General features: G+C 45.4%; 3 protein-coding genes across 7 annotated transcripts in view; 1 reads left to right on the top strand and 2 right to left on the bottom strand.

Annotated features, from left to right (window-relative positions):
• ABCC5 (ATP binding cassette subfamily C member 5) overlaps positions 1-22,319 on the top strand; it is a 168,479-nt gene that overhangs the window by 36,543 nt on the left and 109,617 nt on the right. The gene's annotated exons all lie outside the window — the stretch shown is intronic.
• On the bottom strand, positions 3,413-8,766 carry LOC123940514 (5-hydroxytryptamine receptor 3C-like). 3 transcript variants are annotated; one of them, XM_046003387.1, is made up of 9 exons: positions 8,700-8,766; positions 7,259-7,425; positions 6,784-6,828; positions 5,939-6,048; positions 5,458-5,627; positions 4,971-5,131; positions 4,405-4,609; positions 3,973-4,188; positions 3,413-3,856 (listed from the first exon to the last, which is right to left on the bottom strand). In XM_046003387.1, exons 1-9 carry the CDS (start codon positions 8,764-8,766, stop codon positions 3,654-3,656), a joined length of 1,344 nt encoding a protein of 447 aa, XP_045859343.1. In that variant the 3' UTR covers positions 3,413-3,653. The 3 variants fall into 3 exon arrangements, with proteins under 3 accessions (XP_045859343.1, XP_045859342.1, XP_045859345.1); XM_046003386.1 differs by lacking the exon at positions 8,700-8,766 and having other exon boundaries at positions 7,259-7,558; XM_046003389.1 differs by lacking the exons at positions 6,784-6,828; positions 8,700-8,766 and having other exon boundaries at positions 7,259-7,558.
• On the bottom strand, positions 14,675-21,477 carry LOC123940516 (5-hydroxytryptamine receptor 3C-like). The gene is made up of 9 exons (XM_046003392.1): positions 21,411-21,477; positions 19,919-20,085; positions 19,461-19,505; positions 18,890-18,999; positions 18,445-18,614; positions 16,861-17,021; positions 15,753-15,957; positions 15,352-15,567; positions 14,675-15,222 (listed from the first exon to the last, which is right to left on the bottom strand). The coding sequence occupies exons 1-9, from the start codon at positions 21,475-21,477 to the stop codon at positions 14,996-14,998; spliced, it is 1,368 nt and encodes a 455-aa protein (XP_045859348.1). The 3' UTR covers positions 14,675-14,995.

The following is a 22,319-nucleotide window of genomic DNA, read 5'->3' on the forward strand; positions in this document are numbered from 1 at the left end:
TAATTAAATGGGTAAACTCATAGTCTCTCATATGGTATATAGTAAGTATGTAGTAAGCAATTCTAGCAATAACTTTTCTGCAACTTTTAATTTTGTTTCCTTTTAATTCTATGTTATAACCAGTTTTTTTTTTTTTTGAGTCAGGCTGTGTATATGGGTGAGTAAAATAGTTTTTGTGATCAAAACCATCCAAAGTTTCTGTTCTAAACCCTTTGAGTGGATTATAAATGTTTGCCCTCACAATCCTTAAACATTACAAAATAGCATCAAAATAATCAATATGGGACCTCTCTCCAGTCTCTCACCTTGTTCATCCAAAGATCTTGGCTACCCAGATCTACTTCTGCAACTGTAGTGCTTGTCTCTCATGGTTCATCCTGGCCTCCCCATATGAATACATCAGTACGAATCTGAGGACATAACTTATCATTCTATGATCATCTGTTTCTCAGCTGGTACAAGTGTCACTTTCTCAGAGAGCCCTTCCTAGAACATCCTATTTCTTTGTGTGTCACTCTCTGTCCGATTACCCTGTTTTATTTTCTTTGGGGTAATTATCAGCCTATGAAATCATCAGTCTGTTACCTGAGAAGATTAGCACCTCCTATCTGTCTTGTTTACCCCAGCTCCTAGATAAAATGTCTATGACATAAATAAGCACTTAGTAAAGATTGGATGCATGAGTGAATGAGTGCTTCACTCATTTCACTCATTCCATGGTGCTCTTCTGGGGAATCAGATGACTAGATGGTCCATAGAAGCCGAGGTTCTCACTTGAGCCTGATGGCTTGACCCATGTACATAATGTCTGAATTCCCATCTTCTTTCAAGGATCTCTGAGTTGGTCTGACTGGTGAATGTTTCATGTGGTTAGGGATGGTGGAAACTGTGTCTGATCCAAAGTCGTGAGTGATTTCCAAACCAAGGAAGCATGCAGAGCTGACAGGTGAGTGGGGAGCTGCAGTCCCTAGACTCTGGTGAGTCATGATGGTGGAGGCGGGCCAGGGACAGACATCGATGAAAACGAAATATATGGAGTCAGGAGTCAGAGAGTCAGGGAGTTGGCAGCAGGGAGTAGGGGAATGAGAGAACAAGTAGGAAGGAAGTGGTAGACACAGAGAACTGTGGGGTGAAGTTATGTATTTTTTGTTATTGTTAGCAAGTTTATTGAGATATACTTTACATACCATAAAATTCACCTATTTAAAGTATATAGTTCCATGGTTTTTAGTATACTTACAGTTATGCAATCATCACCAGTTTAATTTTGGGACATTTTTATCATCCCTGTAAAGAACTCCTGCACCCATTAGTGTCATTCCTCATTCACCTGCCCTTTTCTGCACCAAGTCCTAGGCCACCACTAATCTTCTTCCTGTCTCTATAGATTAGTGTATTCTGGACATTTCATTCAAGTGGGATTACATAATATGTGGTCTTTTGTGACTGGCTTTTCTCTTACTTAGCATCATGTTTTCACGGTTCATCCATGTTGTAGCATGTATGAGGACTTCTTTCCTTTTTGAAGCCAAATAATCATATTTCATTGCATGGATATAAAAAATGTTATTTATCGTTCATCAGTTAGTAAACATTTGGGTTGTTTTAGCTACTTTGAATAATGTTGCTATGACCATTTGTGCACAAGTTTTTGTGTGGAAATGTTTTCATTTTTCTTGGGCATGTACCTAGGAATGGAATTGCTGGATTATAGGGTAACTCCATATTCAACACTTTGAGGAGCTGCCAAATTGTTTTCTAAAGCACCTACACTATTCTGCGTTCTATTGTGGGGCTATTTCTGGTAGATGATTTTATGAGTTTGTTCTGGACACCTGAGCCATGTGAGTACCATGAGAACGAGTGTGTCGTGATTCTGCCTGGATCCTGCCGTTCAGCTACTGCTGCACATACCCCTGGGCCCCTGAGGCCCTACCGACAATGATCCCAGTGTCCTCAGGTAGTAATGTGACCCCAGAGGTGTATTGTGATTAGTCAGTCCCAGCAAGTCCTCCCTCTGTTCATGTATTCGTCATCCTCAGAGTCCAAGTTAATATGGCCTCTTCTGCTGGCTCCACGGTTTCAATTCTAACAGCGCATTGAATCTCATGGGGAGCTTTCAAATATGCCAAAGCCAGGGTCCACACCAAAGGTTCTAATTTAACTGCTCTGGGCTCTAGGATTACTTAGAACTCTCTTCAGGGGCACCTGGGTGGCTCAGTCGGTTAAGCATCCGATTCTTGGCTTGGGCTCTGGTCATGATGTTATGAGTTGTGAGTTCGAGCCCCATGGGAAGCCCACGTGGAGCCCCGTGTAGGGCTCCACATGCAGCAGGGAGTCTGCTTAAGGATTCTCTCCCTCTGCCCCCCAACTCATGCGTGCTCTCTTTCTTTCTCAAATAAATAAATAAATAAATAAATAAATCTAAAAAAAAAATCTACTCAGATGATTCCAATGGACAGACAGGATGGAGAACAACAGCTCTGGTCCCACTAGAAGAATCCTTTCTCCTATGATCTTCACAGCAGTTTCTTTTCAATGGCACTAACCAAAACTTTAAAAAGAGATTCCCCATTTGATTGCAGTTATTTAACATATATATTTTACTTGTCCAGCTGGACCACAAGCTCTTTGAGGACAGAGCTGTGTTTGATTCATCCTCAAGTGTCCATTTGTCAAGAGACATCTGTTTATAGCAACACTGTGCTCCTCCCGGTCCTTCTCTGGAGTAACGCGTAAGTGCCAGCCAGACAGCAAGTTATCATGAAGCCTTTCCTGGCCACCCACCTAAACGTGCAATCTCCTCCTCCTCCATTTCCCATTCTTCCTTCTGTTATTTGCTTCCTGCCCATGGCACTTAGCACATGCTCTATGTTTCACTTATTATCTTCTTTATTGTCAGTCTCCACCCGCCTTCTGTGAGGGTAGAGATTTTTGTCAGCTTGGCTCACTGCTATACCCTCAGCACTCAGAAAGTGCCTAGCACATGGTAGGTGCTCAATAAATATTTATTAAAAGAAGAAATAAATATGTTAGCCTATGTTTAAAAAGAGGTTTAATCCCTTTCCTCTGTACCAGTAAGTGAGTTAGATTTTGTTTTGTTTTGTTTTATTTTCTCTTGTAAATATTTCCAGTCATTTATTATAAAGCTGCCTTTTTCTAGTAAAAGTTATATTTCTAGCATAAACTTGTAAATTCTGAATTCATTAAGTTTTAGAAATATAATCCTATTTCTCTTTGTTTGTTTGTTTTAAAAGAACACTTTGCTAACTTCTTACTTTATTTTTAAAAATATTTTATTTATTTATTTGACAGAGAGAGAGAGCACAAGCTGAGGGAGAAGCAGGCAGAGGGAAAGGGAGAAGCAGGCTCCTCACCAAGAAAGGAGCCTGATTTGAGCCTAGAGCCCAGGACCCTGGGATCATGACCCAAACCAAAGGCAGATATTTGACTGACTGAGCCACCCAGGCACCTCAATATAGTCGTATTTCTGAGAGGGTCGGCAGAGGTTCTGTTTAAGCCCTGGAGCAGGGATCATGGCATATTTGGAACTGTGTACACAAACTGGAGCAGAGGAACTGGGTCTGGGATAGTCAGTTGAAGCTGAGGAAACCTGACCACTGGCTTGCTCTTGCACCATTAGAATTCAAGTCCTAGGTGTTCCAGAGGATGATGACTGTGATGATGGAGGAGGCCAAGAAGAGCAGGTAGAGGCGAAAGAGGAAGGTGTCCATCATGTGGCCGAACTGCACCCATAGGTCAGCTAGCTGGGTGCTTGTCAGTCCTGAGTCTCCATTCAGCTCTGCCTGTCTGGGTCCCAGCTCCTTCCCTACCAACTGCCCTGGCTCCTTTGGTCCTGTGGAGAAGACAGAGACTCAGCTCTGAAGTGGGAAAGAGACAGGATTGGGGAAGTGGGGGACTGGGGAAGCTGGGCCCAGTGTAGAGAGTATGGGCAGTGTAGATTATCCTTACTGGGCAGGTGAGTGGGCGTGAGGCCTGGGCCCACATTCTCCTTCCAGAGCGCAGTGGGGCAGCATTTCCTTGGGCTGGCCCAGTAGAGAAGCAGAGAGTGGAGCCACCGAGGCATGGGTGGGGGCTGGGTGGTGGCCAGGTGCAGCAGGTAGGTGATGAAGATGGTCTCCAGCAGGCTGACCACCATTAGGGACAGACACAGGGCAAAGTACACACCTGCGTTGGGGGTGAGGAGCATGCCTGAGTGTGGCCCAGAAGAACCAGCAATCCCCCCTTTTCACTGTCTCACATAGAAAGCCCTTCCTGAGATGACTGCTTTCTCCCTTCTGCCTTAGCTGCCTCAGCAGATCTAGCCAGTGCACCTGTCTGCCCTGCCTCCTACGGCTGCCTCCCCAACCCCACTACTTTCCAACAGTGAGGAGGTGGGCATACTGATGAGGGGGGTGCCACTAGCGGGAAGTAGTTTGTTCATCATGAGCAGGAAGACGTTGTAGCCCAGAAGAAGGGTTATCTTGAATGGGGCACGATTCTCGCTTTCTGCCGGCAGGTAGAAGCTGAGGGCATCGATGGCAATCAGGAAGCTACTGGGCACCAGGAGGTTTATGACGTAGAGGCTGGGCCTGCGCCTGATGGCCACCTGCGGGGAGGAGAGAGCAGAGAACTAGGTGAGGCTAGCACTGAGGGGAGGCTGAGGGATATTTCCAGTCCCTTCCTCCCTTGGTGTCCTCAACCCAACAGGGGCTCTTTCTGGGGCTGGGTGAGAAGCAGCTTTCACATGTCTAAGAAGACTGTCATACCCACCAAAGAAAACCTATGCCAGAGCTGGCAGGTTCAGAAAGAGTCCTGCTCTAGGGGACTTGGAAGAGAGGAAAGCTGTGAGGGTTGTGGCACCCAGTGGCTTTCTGATCTTGGGACAAGATGTGAGAGGCTCTGGGATTTGGAAAGATCTGATGAGGGAGATAAGGGGGACGGACACATCTCATAGTCTCTGGGCTTACATAGAACATGATCTGGTCAAAAAGACTGGAGCCCACAGACATCTTTGGGGTGGCCTTGTTGATGCCCAGGAGCTCCCACTCCCCTTGCGTGCGGACAACGTCACGTGAGGTGTCCACTATCTCCCACACTTCCTTTTCCATGCCCAGCAGCATGTTTTCCACTGCAGGGAGACAAACATTCATTCAACACACCGTTCAGCACCTGCTCTGTGCAGGACTCAGAGAGATGAGCTAGAAAACTGCTTTAGCTCCCTCTCTCTGGCTGCCCGGTAACATGGCTTCCTCGCTTCTCAGTCACCTCCTTTCAATTCCGGGCTTTCTCAGAAGTCTTGTCTCCTCCTAAGTTCAACTCCTCTACCCCACCACCCCATCACCCTGATCAGCAAGTGCTCCACTGTCCCTTTTTAGGCAGTTAAAAAATAACCTTGCTGTGTGTACTGTTCATTGATCCACTGATTGATCTCATTTTACCCCCACCACGACCCACCTGTGTAGAGGAAAGAGCTAAAGGTGAGCGTGCAGTTCTGCTGGTCAAAGGGGAAGTAGAAGATGTCCAGGCTACAGGTGCTGGTTACCCTCATTGGTTTGTTATATGTGATGCGGCCGTCATTGGTCACATATGCAGAGAGGCCTTCTGGGGTCTGATCCACATCCATGCTACAGGGTAGAAGGGGAGAGAGACAGATGCTCTGGGTTTCACAACAGCTTAAGCTTCTCTCTTAAGGGCCGGGGAGGGGGGGCTTCCCAGTATTGCTCACTATGGTCACTCTGCCATCTTTTCTGCTCATCACTTTCTCATTTCTAGAAGAAATGTCTTCTAGAAATGAGAGACCATTGATGAACCGTGATTGTGCTCCTGTCTGAAAGAAGTTTTTGGTGGCCCCGCTGAATGGGTTTGCCCTATGCCACCCTGGCCTGCTCCTTGCAGAAGGATCTCCACTCCAGCTTTCCCTGGCCCTGGTACCCACGATTCTACGATGAAGATGTCTGGGAGCCACAGGTTCTCAGTTGTCACAGTGAGTTTACTGAGGGCACCACATTCTTCTGGATCCCAGCTGATGAATGGGTTTTTCCAAATCTAGAGCCCAGAGCACAGAGGGATGGTGATGGCTGAAGCTGGAGCTAGTTTATGTCAACATCAACCCTTCCTTTCCCGTAAATATATATACACATCTGTGTATTTTTTCCTAAATCTATGTACTATTGGCATATGATAAAATTTTAACCATTCCAGAAAGTTATAACATAAAAAGCAAGTTTCTCTGTCCTCAATTCACTCTAACTCTGCTCATATCCCCAACTCAGTCTCCTTATTAACAGCTTCTTGTGTATCTTCTAGAAAATAAATTAATATGTATGCCAGCATTCACTTTTACTTACACAGATAAACTCATACTTTGCATATTATCATGCCTGTAGCTTTTTTTTTTTTTAAACCTCATTTCCTTTTAAGCTCTGATGCCTCTTCTCTTCCTGGTGATAATGTCCCCCTCCTCTAGCTAACAAAGTCGTGCTGGCCTTCCACTTCCCACTCAAGGAAAATCTGAAACTGGGCGCTGAATACCTTTGGGCCTTGGAGCTTACTTAGGAGTTTTCAACGGTACTGCCCACCTCTTCCTGCAGTTTCCATCTATGTCTTCATGTTTGTTTGGCAACTGTGTGACAGAAAGCTATTTGTCATCAGCATGGGCCCTATTTTGGTTGGATTTATCTATTCCCTCAGGTACTGCCAATTTCAACAAATGTGATTTTTGCAAACAAGCCCAGAAGGAAGGGGAATAAGAGGGAAGAGAACTAAGCTGGACTTACGTACCAACTTTAACCACAGGAATGATGTCAGCAGCTGAAGCTGTTCATCCTGACAAAAAGAAGTCCTCATTCAGGATGATTAATGCCCAGAGATCAGGTCCCAGTCCAGCTCTTGCCTTTGTTTCCTACGTGGTCCTGTGTGACTGACTGTTCAGCTTTTCAGTCACAAGTCTCAAAAGAAAGGTAGGTCCAAAAAATGCAGGTTACATGGAAAATGTAGGGGGAAAAAACAGCACGGGGGCCCATTGGAAATATGTTTCATCTGCCTACAGGGACAGAACTCAGGACAAATGTTCCCTGCAAAACGTTGCTGCAGTGTTCCCTTTCACGTCTCTCCACCCCACAGGATGGACGTCTGACTCATACAGCATTGGGATGGATTGCTTGTCATTGGACCAGTGCAAGTTTGGGTTGCCAGGGGGAAGAGTCCTTGTTCCCTACTAGCAGCCTATGCAAAGAGTGCAGGAGTCAGAACTCACCACTTCCAGGATGGCAGACAAAGTGAAGGAGATGTTGACCTGAGTGGGAATGCTGTAGTTGATTACTGGACGGAAGTCCTTCTGGTTAAATATTGTCTGGAAGGCAGCAGGGTCCACCCCATGCTGGTCAAAGCCTGAGCAATTGATGGTGAAAGTGTTTGACCTTCCTGTAGAGAGGAGAGACCCGTGAGATGGGAATAGGGCTTTGTGTATCCTAAGGGAGAAGAGTACCAAGGCTGAGGCTTGAGAGCTTCTCTGCAGAGAAAGAAATGTGGACATGGGGTGAGGCATGTGAGCCCCTCCTTCCTGGGCCAAGACTTCTGAAGGCCAAGCCCTTCCTGCCAAGGTTGGGGAGCATGGGCTGGTCTGATAAGCAAATGGGGGAAGTTGATGTGGTAAGCTGAACCAGGGCTCAGACCTCTCTTCCTGTGCTTTGTTCCCATATAAAGCCTACCCAAATTTGTATGCAAACAGCCTCTCTGGAGTGTCCTATTCCTTCCATAGTCCTAACCCTGAAGTTTTGGCTTTTGTCTGATCCTACTGTTTTCTTTCTAGCTCTATTATGACTTGTTCTCATAGTCATTGAACAAAAGGTCCCTAAAATTTTGTTTCTTAATGTCCCCCTTCTGCTTTCATGTTTTCCCGTTTCCTGGAAGGAGAAATTTGGAAAGAAGTCAACCTGAGTGTGACCTGAGATATGTGGGGACTTCATGTTGCCCTGAATGTGAACTTATTGACTACCCAGCATGTGGGGCGCTCTGTGCCCATCTCCTGCTCAGTGGCTTCCTCTAAGATCCATGAGGGCCAGCCTCATGGTCACTATTCTGAGAGGATCTCACTGTGCCTGGTGGAGCTGGGCAATGACATATAGAAGCCCTTCAGCCCCTCTTACCCGCCTCCCAGCCACAGGTGACTCTGCGGTGATTCCTGTAACTACAGCCCAGCAAGTTCTTTGTGCCTCGTCCATTACTCCCCATGCCAGCTAATTCATAAGGTACACCTCCAAACTAAGGAGAAACCCATTGCAGGGGAAGAAAATGTTGCCCTTTCCCCTCTCCATCACTTCCTCTGCAAGATCTTCCCGAGTGAGGTGGGAAAAGAGCTACGTTCCTGTCACCAGAACCCAAACCACCCTGTTCATAGTGACTATGTCTTGGTAGAAAGGAAAGGTTGGACACCATAAAGGGGTGGCTTTGGAGAGCTGGCAAATGGAAGGATTTGGTAGATACCTAGGCAGGCAAGTGGGAGAGGGGGTTGTGTGTACTGATCAGTGAAATGGGTTTTTTGTCTGTTTCCAAGGAAACCATAACATAGATCCTACAGAGAAAGAAAATATTTAACCCAGCTATTTTAGATGCTCTCTAGTTCTGGAGAATGGGAGGGTTTCTGGATTTTGCCCAGAACAGCATTCCCATCTTTCCTTGTTCTTGCCCCATCTTACCTGGAAGCAGAAGGCTGACAATGAGGCAGAGGAGGACTCCCCCCTCCAAAGGCCACCCCCCTTCCATCCTCCTCTTCTGGACTCTTCTCTGGGGATTCACCAGGAGCCCCCAAACTGTTGAGCTTAAAGGAGCTCAGACCACACCTTGGTTTCTGGTTTTGAATAGTGCTCATGACAAGTGACCACTCCCTGGTGAGAGGCTGTGGCCAGAGAGATCACATCAGAGTGTCCTGCTTTGTCCCTGTGCTGTTATGCCTTCCGGGCGCCAGGCAGGGGGGAAGTTAGGCCAAGATCAGGGAGAAAAGCACCTGTTTAACAGCCTTGTCTAGATGAGTGATTTTAAATCTGAGTTCCAAGTACCTTTTAGGGAAAATGGAGGATGTGGGAGATGGGTCAGGTAAAGCCACTGATAAAGGTCTCATCAGGTGCTTCTGGAACTAACTATGCCTCAGGGAAAGTGCAGGGATCTCGCAGAAAGGGATGTGGTGGAGACACCTGCTAATTTCACAAGGAAAAAACTTGTAATTATTTCGTTGCAAACCTAGAAATGTATCTTTTTATTCGCTTGTGGACATTAGGGATTATTGTCAGTAGTGAGTTAAAAATATTGAGAGAGCAAGCTTTTCTTTCATCACGTAACCCTAACCAATGGACCTCTGCCCCCACAGCTTGCACAGCCAGTACCGACCTGCCTTGTCCCTTGTTTGTACTACTGGGACATCTTCATAAGGTTTCCTCTCCTTGGTTTTCCCTAGTCCAATGCTTTTTTCTTTTTTTAAAGAGTGTATTTATTCATTTGAGAAAGAGAGAGAACAAGGCAGGGGGAGAGGTGGAGAGAGAAGGAGAAGCAGACTCCCCACTGAGCTGGGAGCCAGACTTGGGGCTTGATCCCAGGACCCTGGGATCATGACCTGAGCCAAAGGCGGGTGCTTAACCAACTGAGCCATGCAGGCACCCAGTCCAGCCCAGTCCAGTTCTTCATTTTGCCATCCTCCTAACTCTCTTGCTTGCCTTCCTTATGTAATATCTCTAAAGGCCTATAGCCCTGGGGCCACATGGGAATGTGTGAGCAAAAAAACCACTTGGTGAGCTTTTTGAAGATAATTGCACGCCCCGCCACCCCAACCCCTATGGAGGGGTGTGTGTGTATTTAAAATCTCCCCAGATGGTTGTGATTCACACTTCACTGAAAACTTTTGGGCTGGCCTGTGTTACCATACCACAAGCAGAATATCGATACTGATAGATAGTCAAGATAGAGAACTTTAACACCAGGATCCCTATGTTCTCCTTTTATAGCTACAACCACCTCCCTCCCTCCCTAAGCTCCTGCTGTCTGGCAGCCATTCATTTGTTCTGTTTCTATAATTGTGTTGTCTCAAGAATGTTATATAAATCAAATAGCACAGTATAAACTTTTGCAGACTGGCTTTTTTTCTCTCGGTATTTCTCAGAAGACCCATCCAGATGGCTGTGTGTATCAGGATGCATTCCTTTTTATTGCTGACTAGTATTCCGAGGTAGGAATGTACCCCAGTTTGTTCAACCACTTACCTGTTGAAGGATTTCTGAGGTTTTTAAAATTTTTTAAATTTTGTTGAGGGACTTCTGAGTTTTAAGGGAGAACACTTATTTCCTCTACTTTCCTCACAACACTTGGAAAAAAAAAGATTTATTTATTTATTTGAGGGGGGAGGGGCTAAGGGAGGGGGAAGGGACTTTCAGGCTGACTCCCCGCCGAGCACAGAGCCTTATTCAGGGCTCCAACCCAGGACCCTGAGATCATGACCTGATCTGAAATCAGGGGTCAGATGCTTAACCGACTGAGCCACCCAGGTCCTCACACAACACTTCTGATACCAAATTGTGGGTTTTCTCCTCACACCAAGTACTTCTGAACTACCCCTTCTGGCATACCCCTTGGGTTAAGGGCTCGATCCTACAAGACTGAACCCCATTTCAGGAGCCAATTGTAAGTCAGCGCCTCCTGTACTTCTGACCAACTGACAATAAATTGGGGATCCTCACAGCACCCTCCTCAGATTCAGATTTTTGCTATAACAGCTCACAGAACTCATGGAAACATTTACTTCTGTTTACTGGCTGAAAAGTTTATAATAAAGTATACAGATGAACAGCCAGGTGAAAAGGTACACAGGGTGAGATCTGGAAGGGTCCCAAAGGCAGGAGCTTCTGTCTCTGTGGAGTTCCGGCATGTAGGTGGATGTGTCACCATTCTGGAAGGTCTCCAGACTACATAGTTTAAGGATTTTTTTGTGGATGCCTCATTATGTAGGCGTGATCAATTATGAACTCAATCTCCAGCCCCTCTCCCCTCCCAAGAGGATGGGGATTGGGGCAGAGAGTTCCAAGCTTCCCATCATGCCTTGGTCTTTCTGGTGACCAGTTCCCATCTTGCAGTTATCCAGGAGCCTACCAAGAGTCACCTCATTAGAACAAAAGATGCTCTTATTACCTAGGAAATTCCAAGGGATTTATGAACTCTGTGTCAGGAACTGGGAGCAAAGACCAAATATATATTTTTTCACAGAGTTGTTTATAGTTTTTGTCTTACATATAAAGCTGTTATAAATGTCCATCTACAGGTTTTTGTGTGAACAAAAGTTTTCTGGAAATTATACTCAGAAGTGCTAGATTATATGGTATTTGCATGTACAGTTTTTAAAGAAACTGCAACACTCTTTTCCAGAGTGGCAGTACCATTTAACATTCCCGCCCACAATGTATGAATGATCCAGTTTCTCCGCATTTTTTAGGGTTTAGAACTTTGGATAAGGAAGGACTTCTGAAAATAGGACCCTAAAATCACAAACATAAAGGAAATGATTGATAAATTCAGCATTTAAAAAAGTTTTAACTTATTTTCATTAAAGGATAATAAATGTGGGGCACCTGGGTGGTTCAGTCGGTTACGTGTCTGCCTTCGGCTTAGTTCATGATCTGCAAGTCCCGGAGTCAAGTCCCGCCAGCATTGGACTCCCTGCTCGGCGGGGACTGTGCTTCTCCCTTGGCCCCTCACTCCGACCGTGTTCTCTCTCACCCTCTCTCTTTCTCAAATAAATAAATAAAATCTTCAAAAAAAAAAAGGACACTAAATGTGAAAAGTCAAATCATAAACTGGGAAAATACCCTTGCAACACAAAACTGACAAAAGAATAGTAGAAAATACGTAAAACATGCCTATAAATGAATAACAGTGACAAAAAACCCTATCAGAAAAACGAACTGAAGAAATGAATTGGCAGTTTATAGAACAGAAAACACAAACAGCCAATAAACAACAAAAAGATATTCACATAAATACAGGGAACAAACTGCTGATCGCCAAAGGGGAGTGGGGTTGGGCAAAATGGGTGAAGGGGAGAAGGAGGTTCAGGCTTCCAGGTATGGAATGACTAAGTCATGGGGATGAAAGGCACAGTCTAGGGAATACAGTCAATGGTACTTCATAGTGTTGTATGGTCACAGTGGTGAGCATAGTATAGCGCATAGATTTGTCAAGTCACTATGTTGTACACGCAGAACTAATGTAACATTGTGTGTCCCCTATACTTGAGTTTAAAAAAAAAAGAAAAGAAAAGAAACACTGAGATGCGAAAAGGTTGTGAGCATACCCCTGGATGCTGCTAATGAAAAGAGAGTGGGAAGCTAGTAGAAACAACTCAAGAAATTAGAAACATGATCAAACATTTGAGGACAGTAATATATCCAGGGCCAGTGGGCTGGGTTTTGCTTTTTTTTTTTTTTAACTTGAGAGAGAGAAAGAGAGCACACAAGTGGGGGAGGGGGCAGAGGGAGAGAGAAGCAGAATTCCTGCTGAGCAGGGAGCCCGATGCAGGGTTCAATCCCAGGACCCAAGGATCATGACCTGAGCTGAAGTCAGATGCTTAACTGACTAAGCGACCTGGGCATCCCAGTGGTCTGGTTTTTACAGTCCATAAAGTTCCAAGGCACATTCTTAACAGAGGTTTATAATAGAAACTGGAGGAAAAGAAAATAAAGTTATTATCACAAGGGCTACTCTTTATATATGTCTTTGAAATGGGAGAAGGATGGCAGGAACCAGAAGCACCCGCTCCAAAGCTGTGAAATACTCCTATTGTTCCTGATGACATGTCTAAGCTAGTACTGGCTTAAGATGTTTCGCTTTGTTTTTAGGTCATATTTCAGACCACAGGGCTCACCTCGACCCTAACATATAAACAGGATGTTCTTTTGCAAAGGATATTGTCAGTTATAATGGTCTTGGCACAGAAAACCCAAAGCCACATGTCAATAAGGTGGGAAAAAATTACAAAAAGACATCTAGAGAAATATAAATGTGGAGATGGGAAAGGGAAAAGAAATGATGCAAAAGTGATGTTAAGAAATTTGAAATTCCTCAAAGATGTGGTAAACACTCTTCATTGTATGCTATTGGCAAAAGTCAAGGACAGGTTTCTGCATGAGAAATATGTTCTGAGTAATGGAAAGAAACACATGAGAACGTGCAAGCAGAAATGCCCGTTGGTGTATAATTAACATCTCTAAGAACTGAAAGGTAAAGTTGAATTATAAAAATGGATTGCTAATTTTCCATATGAGACATGGAAAAATAAATATACCAGGATGGGCTAAAGGGATTATAAATGGGAGAGTAAAATACAGATTTTTGGTTGGCTGACATTAATGCATACATTTAATCACTCAGTGAGTCTGTATTAAGGACCCATGGTATGTCAGGATTATTACCATATACTGAGTTATAAAAATGAATGAGACATTGTACCTGATCTACATGAAGACATACTCTCTTAGTGGAGACAGAAATATAAATAAATCTCTGAAATGTATTCACCTAATTGAAGTATAATTCAGAAATTTGTCTTTGGTATTCTTTTTCTTCCCTTCTCAATTCCTGAGGGCAGCTCTTAGAATCCTTCCCAAGATCATATCTGCCCAGGAAGGTGTAAAGTATTATTGATTAGGAACACTTTAGAAACTAAGGGGGTTTTCGATAGTAAAAATAATACATGTTCATTGAAAACAACTAAGAAAACACAGATGAAGATATAAAAGAAAAGGGTAATCATTTCTCATCCCATTATCCAGGACAAAGTTTGCTTATGTTCTGGTCTCTGGCCATCTGCACTTCTCTGCACTCTCTCCAGCCCTCTTTTTCTTTTCTTTCTTTCTTTTTTTTTTCAAACAGAACTTACATATAAAAACTGTTTTGTAACTTGTTTGTTCCACTTTATATGTCATGGACCTGTTTCCATGGTATTAACTTTGATCTATAGTCTTACTTTAAATGGCTACAAATTATCTAATTGTATGGCTATGTGATGATTTGTTTAATTTGAGGCCTTTAACTGAGGTCCTTAACCAGCCTTCCTGGGCCTCCTCTAAGCACGTATATCAGATTTTACTTATTTATTTGAGCAAGAGAGTGAGCGAGTTCAAGTTGTTGGGGGAGGGGCAGAGACAGAGGGAGAGAGAGAATCTCAAGCAGTCTCTCTGAGTGTGGAGCCCCAAGCAGGGCTTAATCTCATGACCCTGAGATCATGATCTGAACGGAAGTCAAGAGTCAGACGCTTAACCAACTGAGCCACACAGGTGCCCCCAAGCATATACTCAGAAGGCCCTCCCTGTTTGATTTTGTGAATTCTGGAGGTGGGGGGAGATACAATATATCATTTATTTCAAAGAACAATTTCGGGAATGAGAGAGGTAAAGGCAAGTGAAATGAAAGTGGCTGATGAAAGAAACTTTTTGCAATTATAAATATTTTACAGTGATTTCTTACAAATGAGACTTGACCTTTTCATTTTTTTAATCTGTAAATGTGTCTGAAAGACTTCAAATCACATTAGATTACAGTTGTTTAGAGTGAACTATCAGAGTGTCTGCAAGAGGACTCTCGCCCCAGTGTTTGTAGACCTACCCTAAATGTACTGAGGAGCCAGTACAACTGAAAAATTGTTTCTTGGGACAATGAATCAAGGAGAGACTCTGCTGACCCTGACCTCCATTGATAATAGTCAGAAATTAGGTGTGGCTAAGGAATACTGAAAGTGTGTAGGAATGAGAACCATGACGCATAAGAAATCAGGAATTTGTTTGGGGCAGTTCTGAACCTGCTCCATAGGGTTGGAGTTTGGGGAGTATAAATGGGGATATGGTAGTCCCTGGGAATAAGTAGCTAAGATCAGAAAAGGGGCCCAGGTCTGGCTGGCTCTAACACCAAGAGAAACTCCAGCTGTGGTCTGCAGGGAAAAGTGGATGTGGATATCTGCTTAGGTGTTCCAGAGGACGATGACCGTGACCACGGAGGTGGCCATGAAGAGCAGGTAGAGGCGGAAGAGCAGGGTGTCCATCATGTGGCTGAACTGCACCCACAGGTCGACCAAGGGCTGCCTCTGAGCCTCTTCTTCCTCCTGGGCCCTTGACTCAGGACTCCCAGTTAACTCTGCCTCTCTGGGACCTGCCACCTTCCCCAAAAACTCCACGGGCTCCTTCACGCCTACAGAGAAACAGAGACTCAGCCATGGGCCATGAAGTGCACCTGGGGAGGGAGGGGACCAGGGAAGGAGGCAAAGCAGGGAGTGGAGGTGTGGGAAGAGGAAGTGGGGGCTGTGCTGACTCCCCTTACCAGGTAGGTGGGTGGGGGTGGGGCCCAGGCCCTTATTTCCCTTCTGGGGCACAGTGAGGCAGCATTTTCTTGGTCTGGCCCAGTAGAGAAGCAGAGAGTGGAGCCACTGAGGCATGGGTGGGGGTTGGGTGGTGGCCAGATGCAGCAGGTAGGTGATGAAGATGGTTTCCAGCAGGCTGACCACCATCAGGGACAGACACAGGGCAAAGTAGACACCTGAGGCAAAAACAGATTATAAGTAAATGAGGGCAGATTCATCTCTACACTTTTCTTAAGACTTTCTCCAAATCCAGTCTTTCCTTACAACCCCTTCCCTCCTTAAGTGGAGAGGCAACCAGTTCCTGGTTCCCCTTCCTATGCCCTACTGCCTTTGCTTTCCTGGAAAGTGGGAAGGACCATACTGATGAGGGGGGTGCCACTGGCTGGGAGTAAGTCATTCATCATGAGCAGGAAGACGTTGTAGCCCAGCAGAAGTGTCATCTTGAATGGGGCACGATTCTCGCTTTCTGCCGGCAGATAGAAGCTGAGGGCATCGATAACAACCAGAAAGCCACTGGGCACCAGGAGGTTTATGACGTAGAGGCTGGGCCTGCGCCTGATGGCCACCTGCGGGGAGGAGAGATTGTGGAGAATGTGGCAAATGTACTGATGTCAGAGGGCATCTATCTATCTATCTATATATTTAAGATTTTGTTTATTTGACAGAGAGAGAGAGCACAGACAAGTGGGGGAGCAGCAGAGGGAGAGGGGAGAAGCAGGATCTCCACTGAGCAGGGAGCCCAATGTGGGGCTCGATCCCAGGACCCTAGGGTCATGACCTGAGCCGAAGGCAGAGGCGTAACCCACTGAGCCACCCAGGTGCCCAGAGGGCTCTTGTATATTTGACGGTAATCCTTGCTGATGTGCTGTTAGGCTGGCTGTGGGATGATGGCTTTAGGTAACACACGCATTTGATTGTGCCTTACAGAAGTGCCCTGCTTTGTTGTCTAATTTTCAGTGGCAAATATGTCCAACCCGCTGGGAACACAACAACTGTAGAGTTTCAGGGGCAAATAGGGCCCTTTGGACCATCACAGAGGTGGCTGCTTCATTCTTTTTTTTAAGATTTATTATTTGACAGATAGAGATTACAAGTAGGCAGAGAGGCAGGCAGAGAGAGAGGAGGAAGCAGGCTCCCAGCTAAGCAAAGAGCCCGATGCGGGGCTCGATCCCAGCACCCCGGGATCATGACCTGAGCTGAAGGCAGAGGCTGGCTGCTTCATTCTTAACAGTAGAGCTTGTAAGTGCGCAGCTGCACCTCCTCTCTGTAGGGTGGAGGACAGGAGAAAAAGAGGAGGAAGGGGGAGGCTGTGGTGATCTTTCCTCAGGGCAGTTAGGATAGAAGGTGGAGTGGGGAGCAGGTGCTTAACCCCCTGGAAATTCTTTTTTACATCCCAAAGTGCCTTAGATCAAGAAGAAAATCACGGAGGAACTGGGATCAGAGGTCAAACAGGGGACCCTTGAACTTACATAGAACGTGATCTGGTCATAAAGGTTGCTGCCAACCAACATCTTTGGGGTGGCCTTGTTGATGCTCAGGAGCTCCCACTCTCCCTGGGTCTGGATGAGGTTACGAGATGTATCTGTTATCTCCCACACCTCCTTGTCCATGCCCAGTAGCATGCTGTCCACTGTAAGGGAAGCGGGGGGCAGCTCAGTCCAGAAGTGTTTCCCAGTTTCCTGTCCCCAAATTAAATTCCTCCCCCACTGAGATTCTTGAGCAAAATTTCCTCTCTGTTTCTTTAAGATAAGTCATCCAGATTTTCTCAAAAGTGGGTTATGGAACAATAATTCATGTGTATGCAGGCTGCAGCTTGATTTTTTTTTTTCCGTTGGAAACAAGACTGAGTTAAAGTTGTTATGGGAATATTGGATATGACTCAAATGTGAGTCAAGAACTTTTGCAATCATTCCCATTTTCCTTCTCTATCCCCTAGTTGTATGATGTTGTTTTAGTGGAATCAAACTTGAACAGCTCAACCTTTTTATAATTACATGCATGCCCATTAGAATGATTAATATAGGGGCACCTGGGTGGCTCAGTGGGTTAAGCCTCTGCTTTCAGCCCAGGTCATGATCCCAGGGTCCTGGGATCGAGCCCCGCATCAAGCTCTCTGCTCACCAGGGGGCCTGCTTCCCCCTCCCCCTCTGCCTGCTTCTCTGCCTACTTCTGATCTCTCTCTCTCATTCTGTGTCAAGTAAATAAATAAAAATCTTTAAAAAAAGAATGATTAATATATATAAATCTACCACATGAAACCTGGTGGCATTCAGTGTTTACTGGTTTAAGCGTGTTGGCTATCAAAATTAAAAGTCTTCAGCTAAAAAATGTAGAGCAGGAGCTTTACAGCAGCTCAGGGTGAGATGGGCCTCATTTGGCACAAGGGCCATCCAAGATCTCAAGCAGTAGTTCTTTCTTTTTTTTTTAAAGTTTGTTTGTTTGTTTATTTATTTATTTATTTTAGTAATCACTACACCCACCCTGGGGCTCGAACTCACAACCTGGAGATTAAGAGTTGCATGCACTTCTGACTGAGCCAGCTAGGTGCCTCTGTAGTTCTCTCTCTCTTTTTAAAAAATTTTATTTATTTCTTAGAGAGAGAGAGGACATGAGGGAGGATGAGGGGAAAGGGCAGAGGGAGAGGGAGGAAAGAGACTCCTTGCTGAGCGCAGAGCCTGATGTGGGTCCTGATCCCAGCACCCTGAGATCATGACCTGAGCCGAAGTCAGACACTCAACCAACTGAGCCACGCATCCCTCTCTAGTTCTTTTTTTTTTCAATGAACTTTTCTGAGGAATTAAAGCAGTAATTCTTAACCCTGCCTGCACATTAGCATCACCTGAGAACATGTAAAAATATCAGCACCTGGGCCCCACCTGGAAGAATTACACTGGAATCTCTGGGTGAGGCATGGTTATTCGTATTTTTAAAAAAGCTGGAGTGGGCAGCTAGGGTTGAGAAACACTGATCTAAAACCTTCCCTGACCATATACCTGTATCACTTAAATATCTTCCCCACATCTTGAATAACTAGCAAAACATGTCTTGCCCACCTGTGTAGAGGAAGGAACTGAAGGTGAGCGTGCAGTTCTGTTGATCGAAAGGAAAGTAGAAGATGTCCAGGTTACAGATGCTGGTCACCCGCACTGGCCTGTCATACTTCATTCGACCTTCACTGTTGACAAAGGCGGTGAGACCTGGTGGTGCTCGATCCACATCCATGCTGCTCGTGAGAGGGAGGGTGTGGGTGCTGTGGGGCCTTCACTGGCTTTTGTTTCCCTCCCTTCCCATGTCTTCCTCTACTGTGCTCCCCTTTTGGACTCTTTCTCTACTGTCGCTCTATTTTGTCCCTTGTACGCCTCATGGTGTTCTGTGGCGTTCAGTTAATTGAGGCTGTGTCCCTGTCTAAGTCTTCTGATATTCCTTTGCCTTGCACTGACCCGAGGCTGCTCTTTGCAGACGGGCTTCATGCTCGCTTTCCCCAGCCCTCATACGCACGATTCCAAGATGAAGATGTCTGGGATCCACAGGTTTTCAGCTGAGACAGTGAGTCTTTTGAGGCTGACGCACTCTTCCGGGTTCCAGCTGATTAAAGGATTGTCCCACATCTGTAGCCAGGGCAGTGGGAAACAGAGATGAGCAATGTGGAGCTTATTCAGTCAGCTCCTCCTGCCCTTCCCTTTCTTCTTCTTCCTGCACTCACGTACCTAACGACCACAGCCTGTCTCTCCCTTCTTTATCTAGCCATGTGTTATTGGTAAAGTACCCTGTAGTGGCCTTTTTTTTTCCAGGTAGACCTTAATTATATCCTAAAACCCTTTGGTCCCAGGAGCACACCAAAATTTTGGCCTGCAAACCATTTGGCCATTTTCTTAGATCATCATTTCCACCTTTGTAAGCTCCCCCCAGGGAGATGCGTGTGCCCAAGGTCAGTCCAGTTATAGATGGAGTGATTTGGTCCCCGAAAGATTATAGATTTAGTAGAGGTTGGGACCTGGAAACCCCTACATTGCTCCTCAAATTTATACTACAAATGGAAGTGAGAAGGGGATAGTTGAATCTGCCTTACCAAATTCATCCACAGGAATGATGTCAGAAGCTGGAGCTGTGCATTCTGGTAAAGAAATTCCCATTCAGGATTATTAGTACAAAAATACTTTGCCCATGCCTACCTCATATTCCTACCAATGTTTACTAATTTATTGGGCCAGGCATATTTCTAGGTGCTCAACTGTCTTCCTTGCTTGTCTTCCCTTGTACTTAGGGACAATTCAGGTTTTAACTGACATAGACACTTCTTCCTGGAACATTCCAGAAAGGACAGACTCAAGAAGGAATCCTTCCTGAAAAAGTACCACTACAGTATTCTTCTTTATGTCCCCCCATCCCATAGGAAAATCCTCTAATTTGTGCAGAATCCATTTAGAGGATCTGTTGTTCACCACTGGATCATTACAATGTTGTGTTGACAGGACAGAAGATCCTCATTCCCTATTAGAAAAATGGAAAGTGGGGACCAGGTCTCACCACTTCCAGGATGGCAGACAGGGTGAAGGAGATGTTGACATGAGTGGGGATGCTGTTGTTGACGACTGGACGGAAGGCCTTTCTGTCAAACACTGCTTGGAAGGCAGCAGGATCCACCCCATACTGGTCAAAGCCAGAGCAATTGATGGTGAAAGCTTCGCCTCTTCCTGTAGTAAGCAGAGACCCTGTGAGAGAGGGCCTCTATGGCCAGGGCTGAAGCCTCTCTGCAGAGAGAAAACAGGTGACATACTGGGAGGGTGGTGAGCCCTCCTTCCTGGGCCAAGATTCACCAAGGCCAAAGCCCTTCCTGCCAGGCCAGAGAGGACAGGCTGACCTGGTAGGCAAATGGTGGAAGTAGATGTGGTGACCTTGACCAGAGCTCTATTCTCATTCCTATTGTTTCGCCATCATGCAAAACCTGCCCAAATCTGTATGCAAACTTGGCCTTGGTACAATGGCACCCGCTTCAACAAGCTCTCAAGTGCACCCATCACAGGCTTCTTGGGTCTACGTAGGAGCACCTCTCATCATTGCCTTAAAACTTGCCATCCAGGTCACTTAGAAATCTGCTATGGTGTATTTCTCTTCCTCATTCTCAGGGACTTCCATTTACTGAAGACAAGAACTGACTTATCAAGAAAATAAGGGACGTAAACAATTGTGCTCTCTAGGTGGATATGGGTAACATGTAGTAGGCACTCTGAATTGGTGTGTACCTCGGTGCTATGCATTTATTTTGCCCATCTCAGATTTAGTGACTTCAGATATCTTGGGGCTTATTTCCAGCATTGGGATAATTAGATGATATCACTGAGGTTATACCAGATGCCAATCATATTTAGTGAGACCTGTGCATATGTTATGTTGTCTCTTGGCTAAGATCAGGGGTCATCTTGGTAGTACCTGGGCAGAATCTTTCCCCATTTCCAGCACTGTGTGATCTTTTGCTCTGCTTGTTCCTCTACAACTCCATCTCTTTCCATAATATTCAAGGCATATACCCAGGCTAGGAACAAATATTCCCTCATGGAAGCAAAGCATCTACTCCTACCTCAGATTGATTCCTACACTCCCTCAGGGTTCTACACTTACTCTTTCATGGCATGTTTAAAATCTGTGGCTACTCTTCTCACAGATACCATACCAAGGGAGGAGGATAGGGAGAATGAGATGAGGGTGTGCTGGGAGGGACTCTGGAAGTGAAGGAAAAGGTGGAATTGGCGAGGTGGTGAAGTGGGACAGTTTGGCAGATTCCTGTATGGACAGGAATAGAGAAGGCTATGTGTCCTGATCAACAGAATGTCTTTCTATTCATCACACACACACACACACACACACACACACACACACACACACACACACACACCGAGACAAAGATATTAGGGAAAAAACTTAATATGTGAATTCTGGATGTCCTCCAAGTGCTGCAGGGAAGTTCCTAGATGTCCTTGAGAACCACATTCTGGTCTTCCCTGTTCTTGCCCCATCTTACCTGGAAGCAGAAGGCTGACAATGAGGCAGAGGAGGACTCCCCCCTCCAAAGACCACCCCCCTTCCATCCTCCTCTTCTGGACTCTTCTCTGGGGATTCATCAGGAGCCCCCAATCTCTTGAGCTTAAAGGAGCTCAGACCACACCTTGATTCCTGGTTTTGAATAGTGCTCATGGCAGGTGGCCACTCCCTGGTGAGAGGCTGTGGCCAGAGAGATCACATCAGATGTCCTGCTTTGCCCCAGTGCTGGTATGCCTTCCGGGCGCCGGGCAAGGGTGGAAGTTGGGCCAAGACTAAGGAGAAGCTCCTGTTTGGCAGCAGTTTGCTGAGATCAGTAATAAAATAACTTGCTTTAATGGGAGGGTGAGGCCTGGGAAATTAAGAATTAAGTTCTTCTAAGACCAGGGAATCTGCAGATTTGGAAAGGTGACAATATTTAGTGATTTGATTATGTGTTCATTAGGGATGATTGCAAATACCAAATTTGTTTTAATAGATTATTTATTTATTTATTTGACAGATCACAAGTAGGCAGAGAGGCAGACAGAGAGAGAGTTGGGGAAGCAGGCTCCCCGCTGAGCAGAGAGCCTGACTCGGGGCTCAATCCCAGGACCCTGAGATTATGACCTGAGCTGAAGGCAGAGGCTTAACCCACTGAGCCACCCAGGCGCCCCGCAAATACCAAATTTTAAAGCATAATTCCTGCCTTCATCATCTATTGTCCATATTTTCTCAACAGCCCCAACAAGATTTCCTCCTTTTAATCCCTCTGCCTTTCCAATTCATTTTCCCTAAACCAAATTGTCTATACATTTTTTACCTTATGCATTTATTACGTAATAATATAAGTCACAAAATTAAGGTAGCAGAACTGTTTTTAATGTCTTTGTGTTGTCAGTTGTGTGATGCG

This window comes from Meles meles, chromosome 4 (assembly GCF_922984935.1).
Source record: "Meles meles chromosome 4, mMelMel3.1 paternal haplotype, whole genome shotgun sequence".
In the NCBI taxonomy this organism is placed as follows: domain Eukaryota; kingdom Metazoa; phylum Chordata; class Mammalia; order Carnivora; family Mustelidae; genus Meles; species Meles meles.